This window comes from Chenopodium album, chromosome 22 (genome assembly GCF_948465745.1).
Source record: "Chenopodium album chromosome 22, dcCheAlbu1.1, whole genome shotgun sequence".
Classification (NCBI taxonomy): Eukaryota; Viridiplantae; Streptophyta; class Magnoliopsida; order Caryophyllales; family Amaranthaceae; genus Chenopodium; species Chenopodium album.
Genome location: NC_137855.1, coordinates 39,850,103 through 39,869,658, shown reverse-complemented (window position 1 = coordinate 39,869,658; position 19,556 = coordinate 39,850,103). Strand labels below are relative to the sequence as shown.

The window sequence follows — 19,556 nt, the reverse complement described above, 5'->3', positions numbered from 1 at the left end:
TACTACGAGTTATAATGTTGATGATATTTATGTTCTCAAGTCGGAGTAAAGCATTAGATTAATTGGTTGAATTACTGGACACTTAATGTGTAGTACTAATTAAATGTCAGTCATAAATTTGCTGGAGAATTGGGAGCGTTGTAATTTTTATGTAGGATGTACCACACTACCACTTGTATAGTTGTATGTGTTGTTAGTTGTACATTTGTACCCAAAGTAATGAACTTTTTCAAAGTAAAACTTATTAAATTTTATAAAATTTGTAGTTTTCTTGCAAATAAAATAGAGAATTCACAACATACTTTACTCTTTTATCAATTTGTGCATGCTATGTTGCCAACTTGTGTTGTAATGATTATTGTCTAAAATATCAAAAGTTTTGGAAAAATGCATTTATAAAGTTTTATCAATTTTGGAAAAAATTTAACTACTTCACCACCTTACATCAAGTTGCCACTATCACGTCCCCTGTCCAATCTCTCGTAACAGCCCCCAAGCCCACTCCACCATCACTAAAGTAAGCAGCATCAGCATTAACCTTGTACAAATCCCACCATCGAATTTGTGGTAGTGATTAGCCACATTCCCAATTTTTTTTTTTTAAACTACAAATTCCAAATTTCTTTATACTTAAAAAAAATGGCGGAAGTAAAATTAGTGGCTTTCCTTTTTTTCATCTTATTCGGGCTTGTGGCATCTAGCCCACAAGCCGACCCACTACAAGAATTCTATTTTCAACAAACATTAGATCACTTTGGTAGTGGCAATTTGAGTACTGATTGGACTGGCCCAGAATCCAAAAAGCCTCTCATTGTTTTTTTATTTGGGGGCAAAAGCCCAATTGATCTAATTTTACAACAGCCAGGAATTCCTAATGAAGCAGCTTCCACTTTTGAAGCTTTAGTTTTGTATATCGAGGTAACTTATTTATTTATAGTTTAAGTATTTATGAATTATAAACTTAACCTAAAATAATTATATATATATATAAATAATACATAATATATAATATATAATATAATACATAATATATAATATATAATACATAACACATTACTGTCGGGGCACTAGCCTCCTCTGCTCCCATTTTCTATTTCGATATAGAAAAGCCGTGGGAGTACGAGTATTGCTCGGTAGTTAGCCGTGATTACAAGGTATGTAACACAATTTTTATTTTGTTTTTTTTTTGACGATAATATGGATCACTTTGATGGGTAATATAATATAATAGAACTTATTTTATTTTTTTAAAATTTTTTTTTTTACAAATTGTCAATGAAAAATGTTACGAGCGGATAAGAAAGTCTTAGGACATCATCGACAATATCGGCTCACAACGAGCTATCGACCATTCTTACCTCTCCACGCTTTTCAAAACATGCAGGTTAGTTATTTTTATTATACAACTAATTATTATGGAACATTAATTGAATATGAGTATGTATTTTTGACGCAAGGTTTAATTAATTATGGAATATATAAAAATACTAAGATAGTAACATACGAAATATAAATAATTACATCAATGTACACAGAAAATGAGATGTAAAGCAGAAACCAAAAGGTAAAAATCAGGAGCACCGTACCCTACCAGCTGTAAAAAAAAAAAAAAAAAAAAAAAAAAAAAAAAAAAAAAAAAAGGTAGTGATTCCAATATATAAGAACTAAAGTGTCTTTCAAAAACAAAATTCATAAGAACTAGTTAGTCCAAAAAATGTGAATCTAATACTCATCATAGTATGAAATAGATATTCCCATGATCCCCACTACTAATAACGTAGTCTGAATTAGTTAAACATCTATGCCTTACTCCGTATTAATAACTAAGTAAACATAACTACTCGTTATGATTAACCACTGCGTACTATTTTTTTTAATTTTTATTTGATACTATGTATTATTTATATTTTGTATCACAAATTGTAGCTTATTTTATTGATAAAATAAATGGAATAATTTATAACAAAAAATAGGTCTTGGCCCGTCCTAAGTTGGGTACAAGAAGTCCAACCTAGGCAGGCTTGTTTGAATCCACTTACGGTAAAATAGTCTTGGACAAATGACTTACGTTTCTTGTTCTTTGTTTTCAAGAATTCACAAGACTTTACTTAACCTAAAACTATTGTATTATTCGTTTTAAACTTTTAATAAAATTAAAACTGGACAATTTTCTTTATTTTTTTGTGCAGTCCATTATTATCGGTTGATGAGTTAAAATCAACCTTGGTTGGTATTTTCTCATACACAGCACAATATAACGGACGTTTTGACGGTGGAATCAATTTGATTTGCGACGAGATTGTTCGAGCTGCCGATGATGACATTTTAGGAGGGGTAGCTCGTTCCATTAATAAGGTATCGATGTGCCTCAACGTAAATTATTTTATGGATTCCAACTCAACTGGAAGTCTTCCCAATTCAAATAATACATTAAAGGCGTGGAACTGGCAGGTTTGATGACGTAAATTTAGTATTGTCTATTTTTTACTTTAATTTTTCATACATTTATATAGAGGAGTAAATATATTTATTTGAACTGCATGCTGCAGCTTTGTGACGAGTTCATTTCCCGCCAAGGTTGCGGAAATGACACTATGTTTCAACCATTTCCGTTCAATCTAACCAAGAAAATTGAATCATGCACTTCAAAGTATCATGTTTCACCTCGCCTCAAATGGGTATCAACCTATTATGGCGGATATGTAAGTATATATTATCTTTATTAACTGATTTTAATTCTTTTTTATTTATAAATTATATTTTGAATAATCATTATTTCTTTTCAACTAATAGGAGGACTTGCGATCAACACTCAAGCATTTCGGAAGCTTATGGACCCTATAGTTCTTTCGGGTAATTTAAACCTAATTTAAATTAACTCATTTTATATTTAGTTTATTTTGATTTTAATTTATTTTTTGTTGGAGTAATAACTCATTATTTTTGGTTGATTTTATAGAGTGTTAGAAGATCTGTCGAAAACTGTGATGGCTTTGACGACAAAAAAAGGTATTTTTGTTGGCAATTTTTTATTTTTACGATACAAATAATATCTAATAAGCCAATAAAAATTAATTTCTTTTGTGAAACATACTTTATATTTATCTAATTTTTTCTTCTGTTTATTAATGAATATATTTTTGATTCAAGGGTCTCATTGCTTAGATTACGGCAGGCCCGTATCTGAGCCGGGGCAACCGGGGCGGCTTGCCAGGGCCCCCAAACAGAGAATCCTTAATAGGTATAAATAATATTGGATCCTCACATTACTATTACATGTTAGTGTAGCTTAGTGGTAAAAACATTTTGTGAATCCACACATTCCCCTGATGGCACGGGTTCGAGCTTCAAATTGCCACTTTTTTTTTTTTTTTTTTTTTTTTTTTTTCCTTTTTCTCTCTTTATTACTTTAAACCCATCTCTAAGTAAGACCCATAAAAATTAGATACGGACTACTACAACATATTTTCTAAATATTTGAACTTTATAACTTAAGCCATAAATTAATTGTAGTTCTTTTCATATACTAATTTGGTAAGTTAATTATTTTACTATCGTATATTTTTTTTTGAAAGACATTTTACTATCGTAGCTAGTATACTTAACTTTCTTTATTTTTAATACAGTTGGTCAGTTGCACCCAAATATTGGTAATATAGTAAATTTAAAAAAGATTCTCGTAATAGATTCTCAACATAATCTATTAACGTATCTACATAGAGTGAATGATTTCTTCTATTTCATGAATTCATGTATTATATTCCATTTACACCAATGATATAGTACAGACCTTCGTTTCCGAAAGTTTTGTACACTTACTATTTAACAGACTCTATAGTGATATTAAACCATTAATTATCTAATTTTATACGTGAAAAAATTATTATAATTCAATATTTGAAAAATATAAATCGAGACACGTCTAACAAGATGCCACATTATTATATTTAAAAGTATACAATAATGAGAATTTATGGTAAATAATTTTTAACCAAATTGGAAACATATTCTAAAGTGTCAAAATTTTTTAGTAATTTAATTCAATGGAGGTAGTAATTGGATTTTTATAAGGTTTTCTTTCTAAATAGATAAACTAATTAAATTAGACAATTTGTTCAAAATACTCGTGTTAAGAAGAATTTTTCTTTATATACAAGTATTAAACAAAATTATTGTTATGCACTTATGTTTATAGGGCCCCAATATATTAGTTCGCCCTGGGCCTCCGAAATCTCAGAAACGGCCCTGAGATTACCACAACAAATTTGATGATGACCCGAAATGGCTAATACACCAGCGGGCAAAGAAGTTGAAGATAATGTCATGGTGGATAAAAAATAACCGTTCTTCGTCTAACACTCCCCCAAATTTGTTTTTATGGTTTGTTTTTAATTTTTGAGTTGTTACCGATGTAAATAAATTAATTTTCAACTTGAATTGTACTTAATGATGTTTGAGAATATGTTGTGTAATTAATTTAGCAAAACTTAGATAAATTTTGTTCTTAGTTAATCACCATTTACGCTATATATTTTACTACCTTCGCTTCTTATTACTCGCAACAAAGTATAAGAATGCGGAGGCCGAGGCAAAAGATTGAAGGGGGATTAATTGAGGGGAGGGGTAAAGTATTAGGGGAGTTAAAAGGGAGGGAAAGGGAAGTGGTCCATGTGCATGAGAGAGAAAGTGAGGGAAGGAATCTTTTTGAGTGGGGATTTCCCACTCTATTTTTCTGATTTATTCCAAAAGGCTCCAAATTTTTTGGCTCCTTTTTTTTTCCATCCTTCCCCTTTCCACGAAAATTCAAACTTATCCCCAACTTCAAATTTGTCATTGATTTCAAACAAAAAGACCTCATTATATAAAGAGGTCTCCCATCCAACTTACCCCATATTTTTAAGCAAACTGTTTTGAGAATGGGATAAGTAGGGGGGGGGGGGATATTTTCAGTATCACAGTATTGTTAAAACACCAACAATTAGTTAGCAAAATACAGGCAGCCCTACAAATTACATCTTCCTACATAATCAAATTAATCCTAATTTCCAAAAGCTGTGTTAATTCCATCAGCAGCATCATATGTACAGAAATCAAGCTCCATTGAAGATCGCAAAAAAAAAGCCACAGCCGCCATATCATCACCTTCACCTAATCTGAAAAAAAAGGACTCATGGATGATTTCTTTGATGATGATTTCTTTCACATGCATCATCTTTATGCACAAGAACAGCAGCAGACAAAGTTTTACAATGAGGGACTCCTGTCCTTCTAGAAGCCCAGATCTGACCCTCTTGACCCCGGAACTAGGCTCAGCCCCAGACCTACCCATCATAGAATGGGATGGAGGTGGCCTAAGGACCTCCTCAACAGTTAGCTCCACAGATCTAGAATCTCCAGTATCAGATCTAGCATCAGGAGCCACATCAGTAGGGGTAGGAAGTACCGCAACCATGGGACGGTTCCTTTTAGGGGGTGAATCAACCAGATCTATCACCGGAAGACTGGGAGAAGGGGCTTTTGATGCAGAAGGCTTAGGGTTCTCCTCCTCGTCATCACTAGAAATGTACTCAACAAGCTTGGCTCCTCGAATCCTTCGTCTAGCAATTATAGAAGCACGGTGAACGGGCTTCAGCATCCCACATCCTCTCCGAGGAATATATCGAGTCACACCAGGAGCAGGAGAAGAACCTTTGCTGTTTGAAGAAAGGGACTCGTTGCAGCGTAGATCTGGGGACTCAGCAGTCGACGAACCCATTTTTGAAGGTGAAAACATAGGATTAGTGAAGCAAAGACGAGGAAACGAAGAGAGAGAAAGAGTAAAACCAGAGAGTGAAGACAGAGGAGAAAGACGATTGATGAGAGAGAGAGAGAGGGAGATAGAGAGAGAGAGAGAGGGAGATAGAGAGCGAGAGAGAGAGAGAGAGAGAATATGAACGAATAGGGTTCATAGGGGGATTTTTCTGGAAAATTCAAGAACCCCCATTCAATGCCTTCAACCACAATTGAATGTAGATTCATTGAAGGTAGTTGGGTTGTGGTTAATTTAAAAGAATGGGGTTAAATTTGGTGGGAATTGTTAAGTTAAGTAAGTAGAGTTAAATTAAACAAAATTAGATTAGGAGTACTAATGTTGTGAGTTATAAAATAAGTAAGGGTGAAATGGTAAATTTATAAGAAAAAACCTACCATAAAAGGAAAGAAAGTAAGTTGTTGCGAGTAATGTGAACCTTCCAAAAAAGGAATTTGTTGCGAGTAATAAGAAGCGGAGGTAGTATATTACTTGTACCATGTGCATCAGGATTCATGCGTGAAATTTCAGGAAGCATATACATTTGACATTTTGTATTATATTTGATTTGAACTGAAACAAAGTTAGGGAAATGACTTTTTAGGAAATTAAAATTCCTATATTGTCCAACAAACAAATTTAGCCCAATGTTTAATTTGGACCCCACTAATTGGATGGGAAAGAGAAGAAGTGGACCCCACTAATGTTTAATTTGGACGGAAAACATTATTGGTTAGTGCTGGATAAACGTATGCCAACTTACGGATAGTTCTAAACAAATTTTTAAAAATGGGTACTTTTTCACAAAACAACCTATCTTTAAGGTAGTTTTACACAAATTTTTCTACTCGTATTAAAAATTTCTCATGTAAATAGGGGTGGTAATACTGCAGCGGAGTGTAGCCTACTTGGTTGCTAGGCAGGAATGTGGGATACATGGGGTTGTTTGGAATTTGTTTGTATCGACTCTTTTTCTCAATTATAACTCACGCGGAATTCGATCTTTAATGTAATGCCTATCTAATTTTCCATCAAAAACAAAAAAAAGTATGAAAGATAGGTCCAAATTTAATGAGTAATATACTAATAATTTATAAACGCGTTATATTAAACCAAATAACCTTATTTACTTTCCCTAAAAAAAAAATAACCTTTATTATTTATATTCATAAGCATGGATAAAGGAAAGGGGATAAGGAATGGAGTCAATAGACATCAAGTCACAATAATTCTCAATTTGTTTACTCCTAATTTTTTCAAAAAATTATACAATTTTAGGATTTGAGATTAGAGCAGGCTTTTTTTCTTTTCCCCTCTTTCACTTGATTTTTCAGTTTGTTGGAAGTTTTGTCTGCCTCGGCAACAAGTTTTGAGACACTAAAGCCGGCAACTTCAAACTGTTGTGCTCTATGAGGAAGAAGGGAATTTCGGAGAACAACATCAACTCCATCGTAAGTCCAAGCGCTGATGGTTGCCTCCCCTTTGATGCAAATGGCAAACCAGCCCACACCAGCAACTGCAATATCAACAGCACTTGAATCCCAACTATTTCCTCTTATTTGAAAATCCCGTTTCACCCAGCTACCAAGCTCTTTATAACGATCCTCTCCTATTGGTGGCTGAAGCAAGGGCACACGTAGAAGGTATAAAGATCTCACGCAGAAGCATAACACAGAAATAATTGGAAAACAGATGACAGGTTTGAAAATAAAGTTTATGGTACAAAAATGGACTATACCAGAAACTAAGCATAGATTTATGCTGTGAAGAAGTAGGATGTTTAAACTTTAAAGTATCTTAAGAGCTAACATGCAAAAGCAAAAATTGATGGTATATTGGTATGTTAAGTCGCGCTTGTATTCTCCTAGCATTGCATTTGATATGAAATTAGATGACTTCAAATAGACAACTTCCAGCACAACAAGTACCCAATGCCAAAACCCAAGGATGCACTTATAATTTATTTAGCTCGGATCCTACAGTCTGCTAAATATATTTTCCGTCGCGTCAGATAAAGTTAAAAGTTTGCTTCATTTTTACACTGTTAATAGCTTAAGGCTATCAATCATAGACTAATAAATAATTTAATTACCAATCATAGACTAATATACTACAACATTATGCATAAAGAAATAAGCATATGTACCTGTAACTGTCGACCAAAATGATCTGTTAGCATTCTATCAGCATTTTCTGTTTTTCCCATATGCAATGGTAAAAGAGGGGAAGCCCATACAGTAACATAAACAGAGTCCGCAGCCAATTCTTCAACATCTAGCCTTGCAATCCCAGCTATGTGAATTGTATGACCAACCTGCAGAGACAAAAAAATATTATTAAATGAGGCACATAGACTTGCACATGACTCATGACACTCGCATACTTATTATGCATTTTTTTTATATATTTGTAATGGAATGAGTTCGGTCACCCAGTAGAAATCAATATAACAGCACAAATTTCTGATTTTAACTAGCAAATTAATAAAGGTGAAAGCTTTAAATTGATTGATAATGGTAGAAGGGTTACAAACGATAATTTAATAGCTTAAGGCTATCAATCTTCGATAGTGAGTTTAGCTCACAACTCTCCAATAATGGCTTTAGGCCATAACTCTCCAAAAGGTTCTCACCAAATTTCTGCCTGCCTTTCTTCTACTCCTCTCTAACTATTTATACTAAGGACAATCAACCTAGCAAACTAATATTACTAAAATACCCATACTGCATTTGATGGCTACTAACATACTAAAACTACCCATAATACCCTCCCCTAAGTTAGTTCATTACAATATTCCTTGGTTTACAAGACATAACAGACTAACAGTCAGCCATTTACAGCATCATATGGCAGTGCGTGCAATGAAAGATCAACAAAATAGATATAAGTGACACAAATCCAATAGCAGCGATAAGTTTGTTACAAATTGATATCCCATCATTTGTGCATTCATAGAATTCGTAGTAATTATGTTACACTGTAATAAATCAGTAATGCTTGTACGTGTCAATCATACAACACTTCCTTCGTTTCATTTGTGATCTACTTTTGCTTCTACTCTTCTACATCACAGGTATACAACTCCTGAGCTACAAGACAATTTTACATTTGTATAAATGGAGAAAAAATATACAACAAAATGTAGCTAAGAATTCACTCATATTTTACAGCCAAAAATAATAAATGGGAAGAAAAGTACTAGACACTACAGGAACCAAAATCAACAATATTTGCTTTCTTGGTGGCATGCTAAGACAATAACACACCCCATTTACTTCCTATGTAAACATAGCCGCATCAAGAAAGACTATGAAGAGCAATCTGTCATAATGAATGACTCAGAATTAAATGGTTATCAATCCACTGCAAGGTGCAACCCAAAACTGAACTCTGATTTAGGGTCCATATTGAATCAAAGAAGATTGCTAGCTTAATCTGAGATGGAAATGCTTCAAGTGCAGAAGAAATTGGACATTCCAAAAAAAAAAACACTCTCCTGAGAAGAGGAAGTTAATTATGGGGTAGTTTGGAAGGTATAACCCATCTGACATATAAAAACCCAAAGAATGGCTTTTCAAAAAATAATGCACATGTATACATCATCAAAAAACCCATTTGCTTTTCTATCTCATACTCTTTTGACACCATCACAACGAGTAGGTCATCATCCTTTGATGAGCAGGCAATCAGTTTTTTTGGTGATACCCCAAACAAAGTGCAGATTTTAAGGATGGGATAGCCCCTTCACAAATGACCCTTAAAGGATGTAAGATTGTAACCTGTAACTAGAATGCTGATTGCTGAAGAGTTTTGATGACAGATGAGATCTTTTGCGTTCTTGAATTTCAATCAAAGCCTTATGGGATTAAGGCTTTGATTATTTGATTGATTGATTGATGCATTAGTTGTAAAATAATAGGAATTGTGCAGAGAGCAAAGTAAAAAAAAAAATAATAAACGAATCTTATATGTATGAATCAAACGAGTCTACTCTTTAGTGCATGTATTAAATACTGGTAAATGGCTGTAAAATTGCTATTAAAGCCCAAGTATATGAATGAAAATTCAGGGCGATTTACAGCTCCTAAAAGATTAGTATACATCTCAAAACATATTCTTTAACTGCCTTCCACACTTATTCCCATAGTTCCAACAGACCACCTTGCAAGTATCTCAGGGGATTGAGTTAATGAACTGGCTGAAGAACACTTATACAAAGTATATCCCAGAGAAGCTATCCATGAAGTAACTCACGCTCCCATGTCTCAGACTAGGTTTGTGATGGTTTGACACATAATAGTAAAAAGTGCATAAAATTCTACTCCTCCAGGATTGGCATTGATGCTCAAGTACAGCTAGATGATTCATCTCCTCTTAGACTCCAAATGTTTTGATGAAGATCATTTTTCGATTTTCCATGAGAAAACTTTCAGAAAATAGGAAAAATAGGAGTGGAAGGGAGAAGATGGATGGGAGGAAGTCTAACATATCCTTTCAGAAAATTATACTCAGCAAACTGCAGAAAATCTATAAAGCGGTGTGCTTAATATATAGCTAACAGTTTATATGGTTCTGACTCAAAGTCAGTAGGGTCATTCGCTTGTACAATTTTCTATATATCTTTTCGTGTCCAGAGCAGCTCAGGGATTTAGTATAATGTGTAGTATATCAATAATAATAAATCATGTGACCTAGATAACAATTTCCTTTCTTATTGATCGATTTTTCCTTCTGTATTACAAGAATACCACCAATATTAAGGCAGAAATAGTTTCCTCATAAGAAGAAATTAGTAAGAAACATTGCAGCAAAAACACTGATTTCAGCTGGTATAAACTCCTTTCTGGAGGACATGCTAAAATGCACCAACAATGACAGTCAAAGAAGTAAGAGCACCAACCAAGGCTTGACAGAAGAGGATTTTGTTCAGTGAACTAAGAATAATTGTAAGGAGAAATTTGACTGGATGAATTAGAATAAGAAGGTTAATCATACAAACCATTAAGACTACAAACCATTAAGACTGCAATTTACTCAGAATGTGAACTCCAAATAAGATTATCAAATATGGAATACCTAGCTCACAAATTGAAGGTCAGGCATTATGCGCCTACAAGATCTAGAAGGAGATGCTGTTGAGGAAATAGGATGTGCAATTGCTAGAGTAAGAAAAACTCTTCCTATCACGAAGGGATTCATGAAAATCACTCCTAAACCCTTGAGAGGAGATCAATATTAGGATTACCAGGAGGAAAAGGAGTTCAACATACGGACATCGACACTTTATTTCTCAACAGAGCTGGTCAAAAGCTGAGATTTGTGAAGGCTGAAATAAAGGATGGGTTATAGGAGAAATTTTGATAGGATGGTGCTTAGCCTGAATATTATTCTATCTACACCCTAGATTCCTTCACAACCATATACTATAAAGCCAAAAAGTCACAAGCTTCTCTATTTCTCTATCATGGGGTGGTCTTCAAATATCTAAATCCTAAGCACTGCTGCACCATCAACTAGACACAAGAGCACTATGTAGAGTAGACAAATGGAATTTTACAAGGTATAAATTACTTAATGAAGATCTATGAAATGGTTTGAAGGTCTTTCATGTTTTGAGCTAATTAGATATGGTTTACATACTTTGAACTTGACAAAAAGAGATAACATAAGAAAAGGAGATTTCTCTATGTTGGTGGCACTTGCTGAGTTGCTGCATCTAAGATCTACAAATATATTCACTTTGATGAGTAATATGTTTTGGGTACTGTCCCTACAAAACAAAAATTTCAAAGCAGTAGAATTTTCAAAATACTTGGCATTCTTATATCAACAATGCCATGTCTTTGGGTTAATCTGTTTCTGAGTTAATAGTATAACACATAAATCACAAGCATTTCATTAACATGGCCAATCAGCACAACACTACTTTATATAATTTTATTTTTATTTTTTTTAAAAAATATGCCATATTATTCTACTAACAGTTTGTCCTACCATAATCACTTCCTATTTTAATTGTTTTGTTTTAACTTTTAACATTAGTTGCATAAACTAGCCTGGTCATTAAGTATGGATACTAGTCACACTACCAACTTGTATCTAAACAAACCGGAAAAAAATGTCAAAGTCAGCTTTCTACCTTTCTTGTTATAAAGTTTGTGCAAGGCAGATGTACACTATAAAAATAACCCATTCACCATCATCACCAAATTTATGCAAGACATAGAAAATACATGCTCAGTGGCCACTATATTTATCATTGATGCTGTAAAATGGAAATAACACACAACAAATGATTAACTGCATAAGTTTTACAGCAAAAACTCACCTTAATCCTGTAAGTCCTCGGCTTCAGCTCCTTGTTGATCTGCACGAGCTTCTGTTCTTCCCTTGTCAGCCTAGTAGCTATATGATGCGGATGAAGAAGCCCCGGTGTATCAAGCAACTTTGCCTTCCCAGAAAAGATTCCTTCCAATCTTATAATCCCCAATGTAGTCCCAGGTACAGGTGCCTCAGTTATAGGTGCTACCTTCCCAGTTACATGCTTTCCTATTGCATTGATCAATGTAGATTTCCCAGCATTTTGAGCTCCTATTGCCCATACATTTCCTCTTGGCCCAACCAATCTCACCACATCATCTATCAAATTCTTTACACCCCAATCTCTCACTGCACTAACCATATGCACACTAGTCAACTTATTTGCCCCACCCTCCCGAGCCCGTTGCCTAATCCAATGCTCCAACCGAGTAGGGGACAACGAGCTCGGTAACAAATCAAGCTTAGACAACACCAACACCATTCTAGGAACATTCCCTGACTTCCCTTCCTTCCATGCCATTAAATTCTCCTCAATAGTAGCTGAAACCAGCTTAGCAACCTTTTTCGGGAACGTCCCGTCAAAATCACCAGCATCAACTACCATTAAAACTACAGACCTACCCCCTGAGGCAGTAGCCAGCTTCCTACCAACAGTATGATCAAAATCAAAATCTGGCAGTAAGTTTTCCAAACTAACATCCTTAACCTTACCATAATGTCTTAAAGAATGACACCTAGCACAAACAACAGGTTTTTCACATAAATTAGGGTTTAAGGGAGGGTTTTGGGTCTCTTCAAACTCATTAAGAACACCCCTTTTGAGGGAATCGGATGCCTCAGGTTCATCAAGGACAAATTTTCGATTAATTGGCAATTTGTAATCAGGGTTTTTCGTAGCAGGCGTAACATAAAATCCAGGCAAATTAGGGTCTAAATTCTGCATATGAACACCACAACCAGGGCAAATTTGCAGCGTTTGAGATGCAATTTCATCAAAATTACCTTCTCTAATCAATTTCAGAGATGGGTTTTGCACAGAACTTGACGAATAAAGTTTTACAATCTGCAATGCAAATGAAGAACATGGCAGAAATTGAAGAACAGGGTTTTTAAAACAGGGGTTTGTTCTATGAACTGCTACACTTGCTACAGAATTACATGAACAACAAGATGAAAACTTTGAAATAAATTGGTGAGATGAATTGAAGAGATAAACAGAAATCAAACGTTTAAGCTTTTTTGATGGACAGTAATTTCGAGCTAACATTTTGCTGCAAATGAAGATACAAAGTAGCAACTAAAAAAATCAGACCTTTTTCTTTGTAATAATCTAAGTTTTCATGGCAGAAATTTTACTCTTTGTAGAAGAGTAATGCTTGTGTTTGTGTTGGGTGGTTGCAGGCGGCGTTGGTGACTTGGTGGCTGATGCTGTGGAGTGTGGGTAACATGTAATGCAGGTTAGGAGTCTTAGGACTGTTGCAAAATGGAATTTTTGGGGTCAAAACTCAAAATAGCCGAATGGGTCAGTGGTTCAAATTTAATTTTTTTTTGGGTGTTGTCGGATGTGTCAATTTGAATGTTTCAGTCGGGTTTGGTGAACTCGGGTCGAGTATAATTTCAAACTTTAGTTATACTAATTTATTGTGTTCGTGCAAGTTGAAATCTAAATCGGATATTTTTCGATTCAATTTCAAATCGGGTCAGATTTTGACATTTCTAGTCATGACTCAAAAGCCACGAGACCATGTAGGTAATAGGCAAGTAAAACACGATTGTTTTTTTTTTTTGTTAGTTGTGTCTAATTGTGGGCTTATTTATGTAAAATATGATGAACAGATTGAACACGTCTTAACACTATAGATAGTTAGGCAAAAGTGACATGAGGGCATGACACTTCCTAATAATGTGACTATGTGAGCATATGAGTCTTGTTATGTTTAGAGAGCTCTCTCATTTTTAGTTTGTTGCACGATTTGTGCCAAACGAGCCTAGACAACCATGTGGACTCAACACCATGCAAATATCATCCATAAAAATTTTATGATAGTATTTGATTAAGTAGTATTAAAAATCAAATTATATTTGTTGAGTATATATATATATATACTTTTTGTAAGATTCTCATGCAAATTCGGATGAAGATGCATTATGTGTCCATGTGGTATTAATTTCCTTAAGTTGAGATCATTTTTTTTTTTTTTTGGTGCAAAAGTTGAGGTCATTTATAACTTAGAATCAATTATCAAAATGAATACATAAATATTTCTGTAGTATTAATTTTCTCCTTATTTTATTTTTACTTATTAGAGGTCTAAAGATAAGAAATGAGTAAATTCTAATAACATATAATAATTTTATGTAGGTAACTCACTTTTTGATAAGTGAATAAGTTTGGATAAATTCAAATAAGATAAGTTCAATCAATAAGATAAGTGAAGTTCAGATGAACCACTATATTAAACCGAACCCGAGTAAATCTTTTCGAATTCAATGGATTGGGCCTACCCTCTTGGTAACCTTGACCTAAACCATAAACAAAGATAAACATTGAAAATTGGAACATGAAATTTAGGATTACATCCAAGAGATCAATAAAAACCTACAAAAGTAGGCAAATGAAACCAGAAAATGACAATAAACACCTCTCATAGAAATACCACGTAACACAATATCACACGGTCCAAAGTCCAGATGTCATTATAGTGCTTGAATTTCGCTCTTCTCTACCTTTAACAATACACTATTATCTCCTATATTTTTTGCACACATACATTCAATTAATCTAAAAAAAATCTCCAAATAATAGGAAAAAATGGTGTTTTTAATGGATGTGTTATGGGAAAAAGGAGTGGAAATAGCAAATATGGGTGAAAGTGGGCATGCACAAGTAGTGCCCATATCAGTTTTTGTGGCTGTTCTTTGCTTTTGTTTGGTGATTGGTCATTTGCTTGAAGAAAATCGTTGGCTCAATGAATCTATCACTGCCATTGTCATTGTAATATAATTACTCCTATATTCATTTTGTTATTTGTTACAATTTTTTTAAATCATCATAAAAACTTATTTGGTATATACTTTGTACATATTATAAGTAAAATTTGTTATTTGTTGGGTAGGAGTAGAAAATGGGTCGTTTTGATCATCCTTGACAAATTTGTATGTATGTGGGTATGTAGTTGTTATGTTTCACTATTGTTTCGGACATGGGTACCCGAGTCCGAGTAATATAGGGTAAAAGAATGAACATTTGAATGTTTCATATTTACACTAGCTTATGTATGTTAGGAACTAGAAAGTGGAATGTTGTGAATGTATATTTGTGTATGGTGCTCAAAATGAATACGACTAAATTTGAATGAAATAGAAATGAACCAACATGCTATGTACACATAAAGAAAACATTATTATTATGGTATTTATTATGTAGATACATTATATGTTAGGAACTAGGAAGTGGAATGTGGTGAATGTAAATTTGTGTATGGTGATTTTAATAAGTATGACTAAATATGAACAAGAAGTGAACCGAACATGTTATATACACGTAACAATACATTATTATATGTGATAACAATCGTGTTCGTGTTATATGGTATATATTCATTTGGAGCAACAATGTAACATACATGACTCCTAGGAGTAGTAAACCTTTTGTTCCAATGACTATCTTAAGTTTGTTAGATTGATGTTTATATTGTCATTTGTTAGTTGATTTGTTTTAATACACCAAAACATTATATAGGTACATTCTTTGCAATTTTTCATATAATCAAGCATGTTTTTCAAGTATATTTATGAATTTTTTTGCTTCGATTTAGGGATGCTTGACTGGAATGATTATATTGTTCATAAGCAAGGGAACTAACTCTCACATTTTACGGTTTGATGAAGAACTATTCTTCATCTATCTCCTTCCGCCGATCATCTTCAATGCAGGGTATGTAATCATTCAGTCAGTGCACTTGACTTCATCGATAATATAGATAACTACATTCACTTGTACTTGACTCAGGTTTCAAGTCAAGAAGAAACAGTTTTTCCAAAACTTCTTGACAATTATGCTTTTCGGTGTAATTGGTGTGTTTATCTCAACGACCATCATTTCTCTTGGTAATATGCAGACCCTCTTATGCCTTTGCATTTGGCCTGAAAATGAATTTTTCATTAAGTCATTCCTGCATGTTTTCGTCTGTTAGGTAGCTGGTGGCTGCTTCCTAAAGTTGGATTTGCTGGGCTAACAGCACGAGACTATCTCGGTTAGCTTTCTGTTCCTTTTTAGTCCGTGACATGCTTAATTTCCAGTGATCTTTTACGTTAACTCACTTATCATTTTGTTTTTTGTACCTTAAATTCAGCTATTGGGACTATTTTCTCGTCTACTGACACTGTGTGCACACTTCAGGTCAGTACTTACATTGATCAATGTAGCGCCTTTCAAGTGTGATGGATGTAAATTTTCATAAACATCAGTTCTAATAAGTTTTTATTGTTTGAAGGTTCTTAATCAAGACGATACTCCTCTGCTGTACAGCTTAGTTTTTGGGGAAGGGGTTGTAAACGATGCAACATCAGTTGTTCTCTTCAATGCAATTCAAAAGCTCAATGTGAAAAAAGTTGGTGATTGGACACATGTTCTTGGAAGTTTTCTCTATCTTTTCTTCTCGAGCACTGCATTGGGGATTGGTGTAAGTTTAAACAACTAGAAACACTTTCTTAAATATCTCCTTTGTTTTTGTATTCGAACATTAAGGTTCAACCTATAGTACTCACTCTCAAAGTAGACAACTCTAGCTACTCGATCATTTCAATTCAGAAATTTTCTTCTATTCTTGCAGACAGGGCTTCTGACTGCATATGCTCTTAAAGCATTGTATTTCGGTAGGTAAGTGTTCTGAGCTAAAAACCATTTCATACCATAATTTAAGTCTGGTGGACTGTCGAGTTAAAAGTATGTCATTCATCTCTTTACAGACACTCCACAGATCGTGAAATTGCCCTAATGACTTTGATGGCATATCTTTCCTACACATTGGCAGAGGCAAGTGTATATTTTTGTTCAAAGTTGCGAGTTTGTTGGTTATTATGCATGATTCTACAGCAATTGCTCATGTCTTGTTAATCGTTTTATAACTTGTTCCTTTCCATTTCACTACTAAACATGCATATATCATATTATGCTAATCTGTTTTCTTTAGTTACTAGCTTACTACCTTATAAATGTATATCATTAAAGCTTTATGCTCAATCTTCTGTGTTTCATTTTGGCTTTTAATTTGCAGCTAGCAGAGCTGAGTGGAATTCTGACTGTCTTCTTCTGTGGTATCGTAATGTCACATTATGCGTGGTATAATATTACAGAAAATTCAAGAATTACAACAAGGTAGACAGAACAAATTTCAGCTAAATAGTATTGCATTCGATATGATTATGTGCTTAAGTTCCTTCCCCCCTAAAAGTTCCGCACTTAAGAGAAAATCGAAAGAGAATTCTACGTGATTGTGTTGGTGTTACTGTCACTTTTCTCAAACTTTTGCAGGCACATATTTGCAACCATGTCATTCATTGCCGAGACCTTCATTTTCCTTTACGTGGGTATGGATGTTTTTGATATGGAGAAATGGAAAATGACCAAGCTGAGGTACATACGACAACTTCTTTATCTAATGCAACTCAAACTAATAAACTCGATTGATACTGCTACCAAATACATCTGGTTCTAGCTTGTTTTGATCATGTACATGAGCTATATGATTCCTTGTTTTAGTTTGCTCATGAAATTAATGCATCAATTATTCTGCTTGGACAATGTTATTCGATGTTTTTGAGTAATGATATATCACTCTCAATAATCAGAATATTTATGCATTGGATATATAATCGTATTTTGGAATAGTTTATGATCCAATCCCAAGTATCAACTAGGAGTTCCTGATTCCAATATATCATTGTTACCTGCAGCATTTGGACATTGTTGGGCATCTACGGTACCATCATATTTCTCATATTACTTGCTCGTGCTGCTTTTGTGTTTCCTCTATCCGCTTTGTCAAATCGCATGAATCGAGAGAAAGAGATATCCGGAAGAAGATCATCCATTACATTTAAAAAGCAGGTAATTCAGATACTTGTTAAGTAGCTAGATTCTTAGTTTGTATTTAAAAACTTGTTCAGGCTTTATTAGTTCACCTCCCTGCTGTGTAGGTAATTATATGGTGGGCTGGACTTATGAGAGGCGCTGTTTCAATTGCTTTAGCATTTAAACAGGTTCGTGTTTATCCTATGCTTGTTCAGTTCGTATCCTTACTAACTTAAGCACTCATATTCAATTGCTTTCTGATAAACTTTGCTGATTACTGTAAACTTTTATTATGTTTGAAGTTTACATACTCCGGTGTAACAATGGATACAATCAATGCTACAATGGTTACCACCACCGTGATTGTTGTACTCTTTACTACACTGGTAAGCCATATTCTTTGATTGACTTTTACCACAATTTGCATTGTGCTTCAGTAACTTTCGTTATGAATTCTACATGTCAATTTTTTCTCTTGCAAATTCTATTTGGGAAACCGCGGGGAAAAAAATTATAAAACATAACGGGGAAGAAAAATATATCTTAATCAAGTTTTTCTTTGCGTACGCAGGTCTTTGGATTTCTAACAAAGCCGCTCGTAATTTATCTAGTCCCGCATTCTCCCATACAAGAGCCTAAATCTCCCAAAGATGATCTCACCCTACCGATGCTTTCAATGGACGAATCTACTGCTACAAATCTGAGTCGGGCTAAGGACAGTCTATCAATGCTGTTTGAAAGACCCATTCACACTATACATTCATACTGGAGAAAGTTTGATGATGCTTATATGAGACCATTCTTTGGCGGGCCAAGTAACAACCAGCGAAGGTGAGAGGAAACAGCATCTTCGCTGATTTACAATTGGAAGCTAGTCCGAGCTTCAGATTCTGATCGAGCAATTGCAGTCAAGATAGTCGTGTGAGAAACATGTCTTTATTTCCTTCAGGCTTTTGATGAACCTGCATTGCGGCTGAGGTGAGGTGAGGTGAGGTGAGAGTATTTTGCCTTGTCCAGTGAAACGATTTCGGGTGGACATGGTGCGTGGGGCAAATACAGTCCTAAGAACAAAGGTTAACCCGTTGATTGCTTGCCCTTGGTGGGCTAGTTAACCAAAGTTTAACAATGATTAATAAATGTTTTTTTCATTCTTCTACATCACTGCCATAAATCATATGTATATATTCATATGGGAGTACTGAGTTATAATGTTTTTTCGAATATGATAAAGGTCTCAATATGATGCTTAACTTTCACAAACCAACGTTTTGATTTTATTTCCGAATTTTGATTACCTTCCGCAATACACGACAACACACAAGGACATAACTATATAAATGTAAAGATCCTGCAAACTATATAAGAAAAAGC

At 34.3% G+C, this 19,556-nt stretch overlaps 2 protein-coding genes across 2 annotated transcripts; one reads left to right on the top strand and one right to left on the bottom strand.

Annotated features, from left to right (window-relative positions):
- Positions 1 to 6,919: 6,919 nt before the first annotated feature.
- Positions 6,920 to 13,573, bottom strand: LOC145605495 (GTP-binding protein BRASSINAZOLE INSENSITIVE PALE GREEN 2, chloroplastic-like). Its single transcript, XM_081661558.1, has 3 exons — positions 12,117 to 13,573; positions 7,935 to 8,102; positions 6,920 to 7,407 (listed from the first exon to the last, which is right to left on the bottom strand). The coding sequence occupies exons 1-3, from the start codon at positions 13,374 to 13,376 to the stop codon at positions 7,063 to 7,065; spliced, it is 1,773 nt and encodes a 590-aa protein (XP_081517684.1). The 5' UTR covers positions 13,377 to 13,573; the 3' UTR covers positions 6,920 to 7,062.
- A 1,348-nt stretch (positions 13,574 to 14,921) lies between these two features.
- LOC145604441 (sodium/hydrogen exchanger 4-like) lies at positions 14,922 to 19,087 on the top strand. The gene is made up of 14 exons (XM_081660331.1): positions 14,922 to 15,104; positions 15,928 to 16,046; positions 16,122 to 16,219; positions 16,306 to 16,365; positions 16,465 to 16,511; positions 16,606 to 16,794; positions 16,945 to 16,991; positions 17,081 to 17,147; positions 17,389 to 17,489; positions 17,646 to 17,747; positions 18,068 to 18,221; positions 18,311 to 18,373; positions 18,488 to 18,571; positions 18,757 to 19,087. The coding sequence occupies exons 1-14, from the start codon at positions 14,922 to 14,924 to the stop codon at positions 19,018 to 19,020; spliced, it is 1,578 nt and encodes a 525-aa protein (XP_081516457.1). The 3' UTR covers positions 19,021 to 19,087.
- The last annotated feature ends 469 nt before the right edge of the window (positions 19,088 to 19,556 follow it).

What these genes read in the sequence shown, in the direction of transcription:
- LOC145605495 (XM_081661558.1), bottom strand. Translation starts at nt 13,376, where the DNA reads ATGTTAGCTCGAAATTACTGTCCATCAAAAAAGCTTAAACGTTTGATT. An exon ending in CGAGGACTTACAGGATTAAG is followed by an intron (nt 8,103 to 12,116) that starts GTGAGTTTTTGC and finishes TTGTCTCTGCAG; the next exon opens with GTTGGTCATACAATTCACAT. An exon ending in ATTTTGGTCGACAGTTACAG is followed by an intron (nt 7,408 to 7,934) that starts GTACATATGCTT and finishes CCCTTGCTTCAG; the next exon opens with CCACCAATAGGAGAGGATCG.
- LOC145604441 (XM_081660331.1), top strand. Translation starts at nt 14,922, where the DNA reads ATGGTGTTTTTAATGGATGTGTTATGGGAAAAAGGAGTGGAAATAGCA. An exon ending in AACAGCACGAGACTATCTCG is followed by an intron (nt 16,366 to 16,464) that starts GTTAGCTTTCTG and finishes CCTTAAATTCAG; the next exon opens with CTATTGGGACTATTTTCTCG. An exon ending in TGGAAAATGACCAAGCTGAG is followed by an intron (nt 17,748 to 18,067) that starts GTACATACGACA and finishes TGTTACCTGCAG; the next exon opens with CATTTGGACATTGTTGGGCA.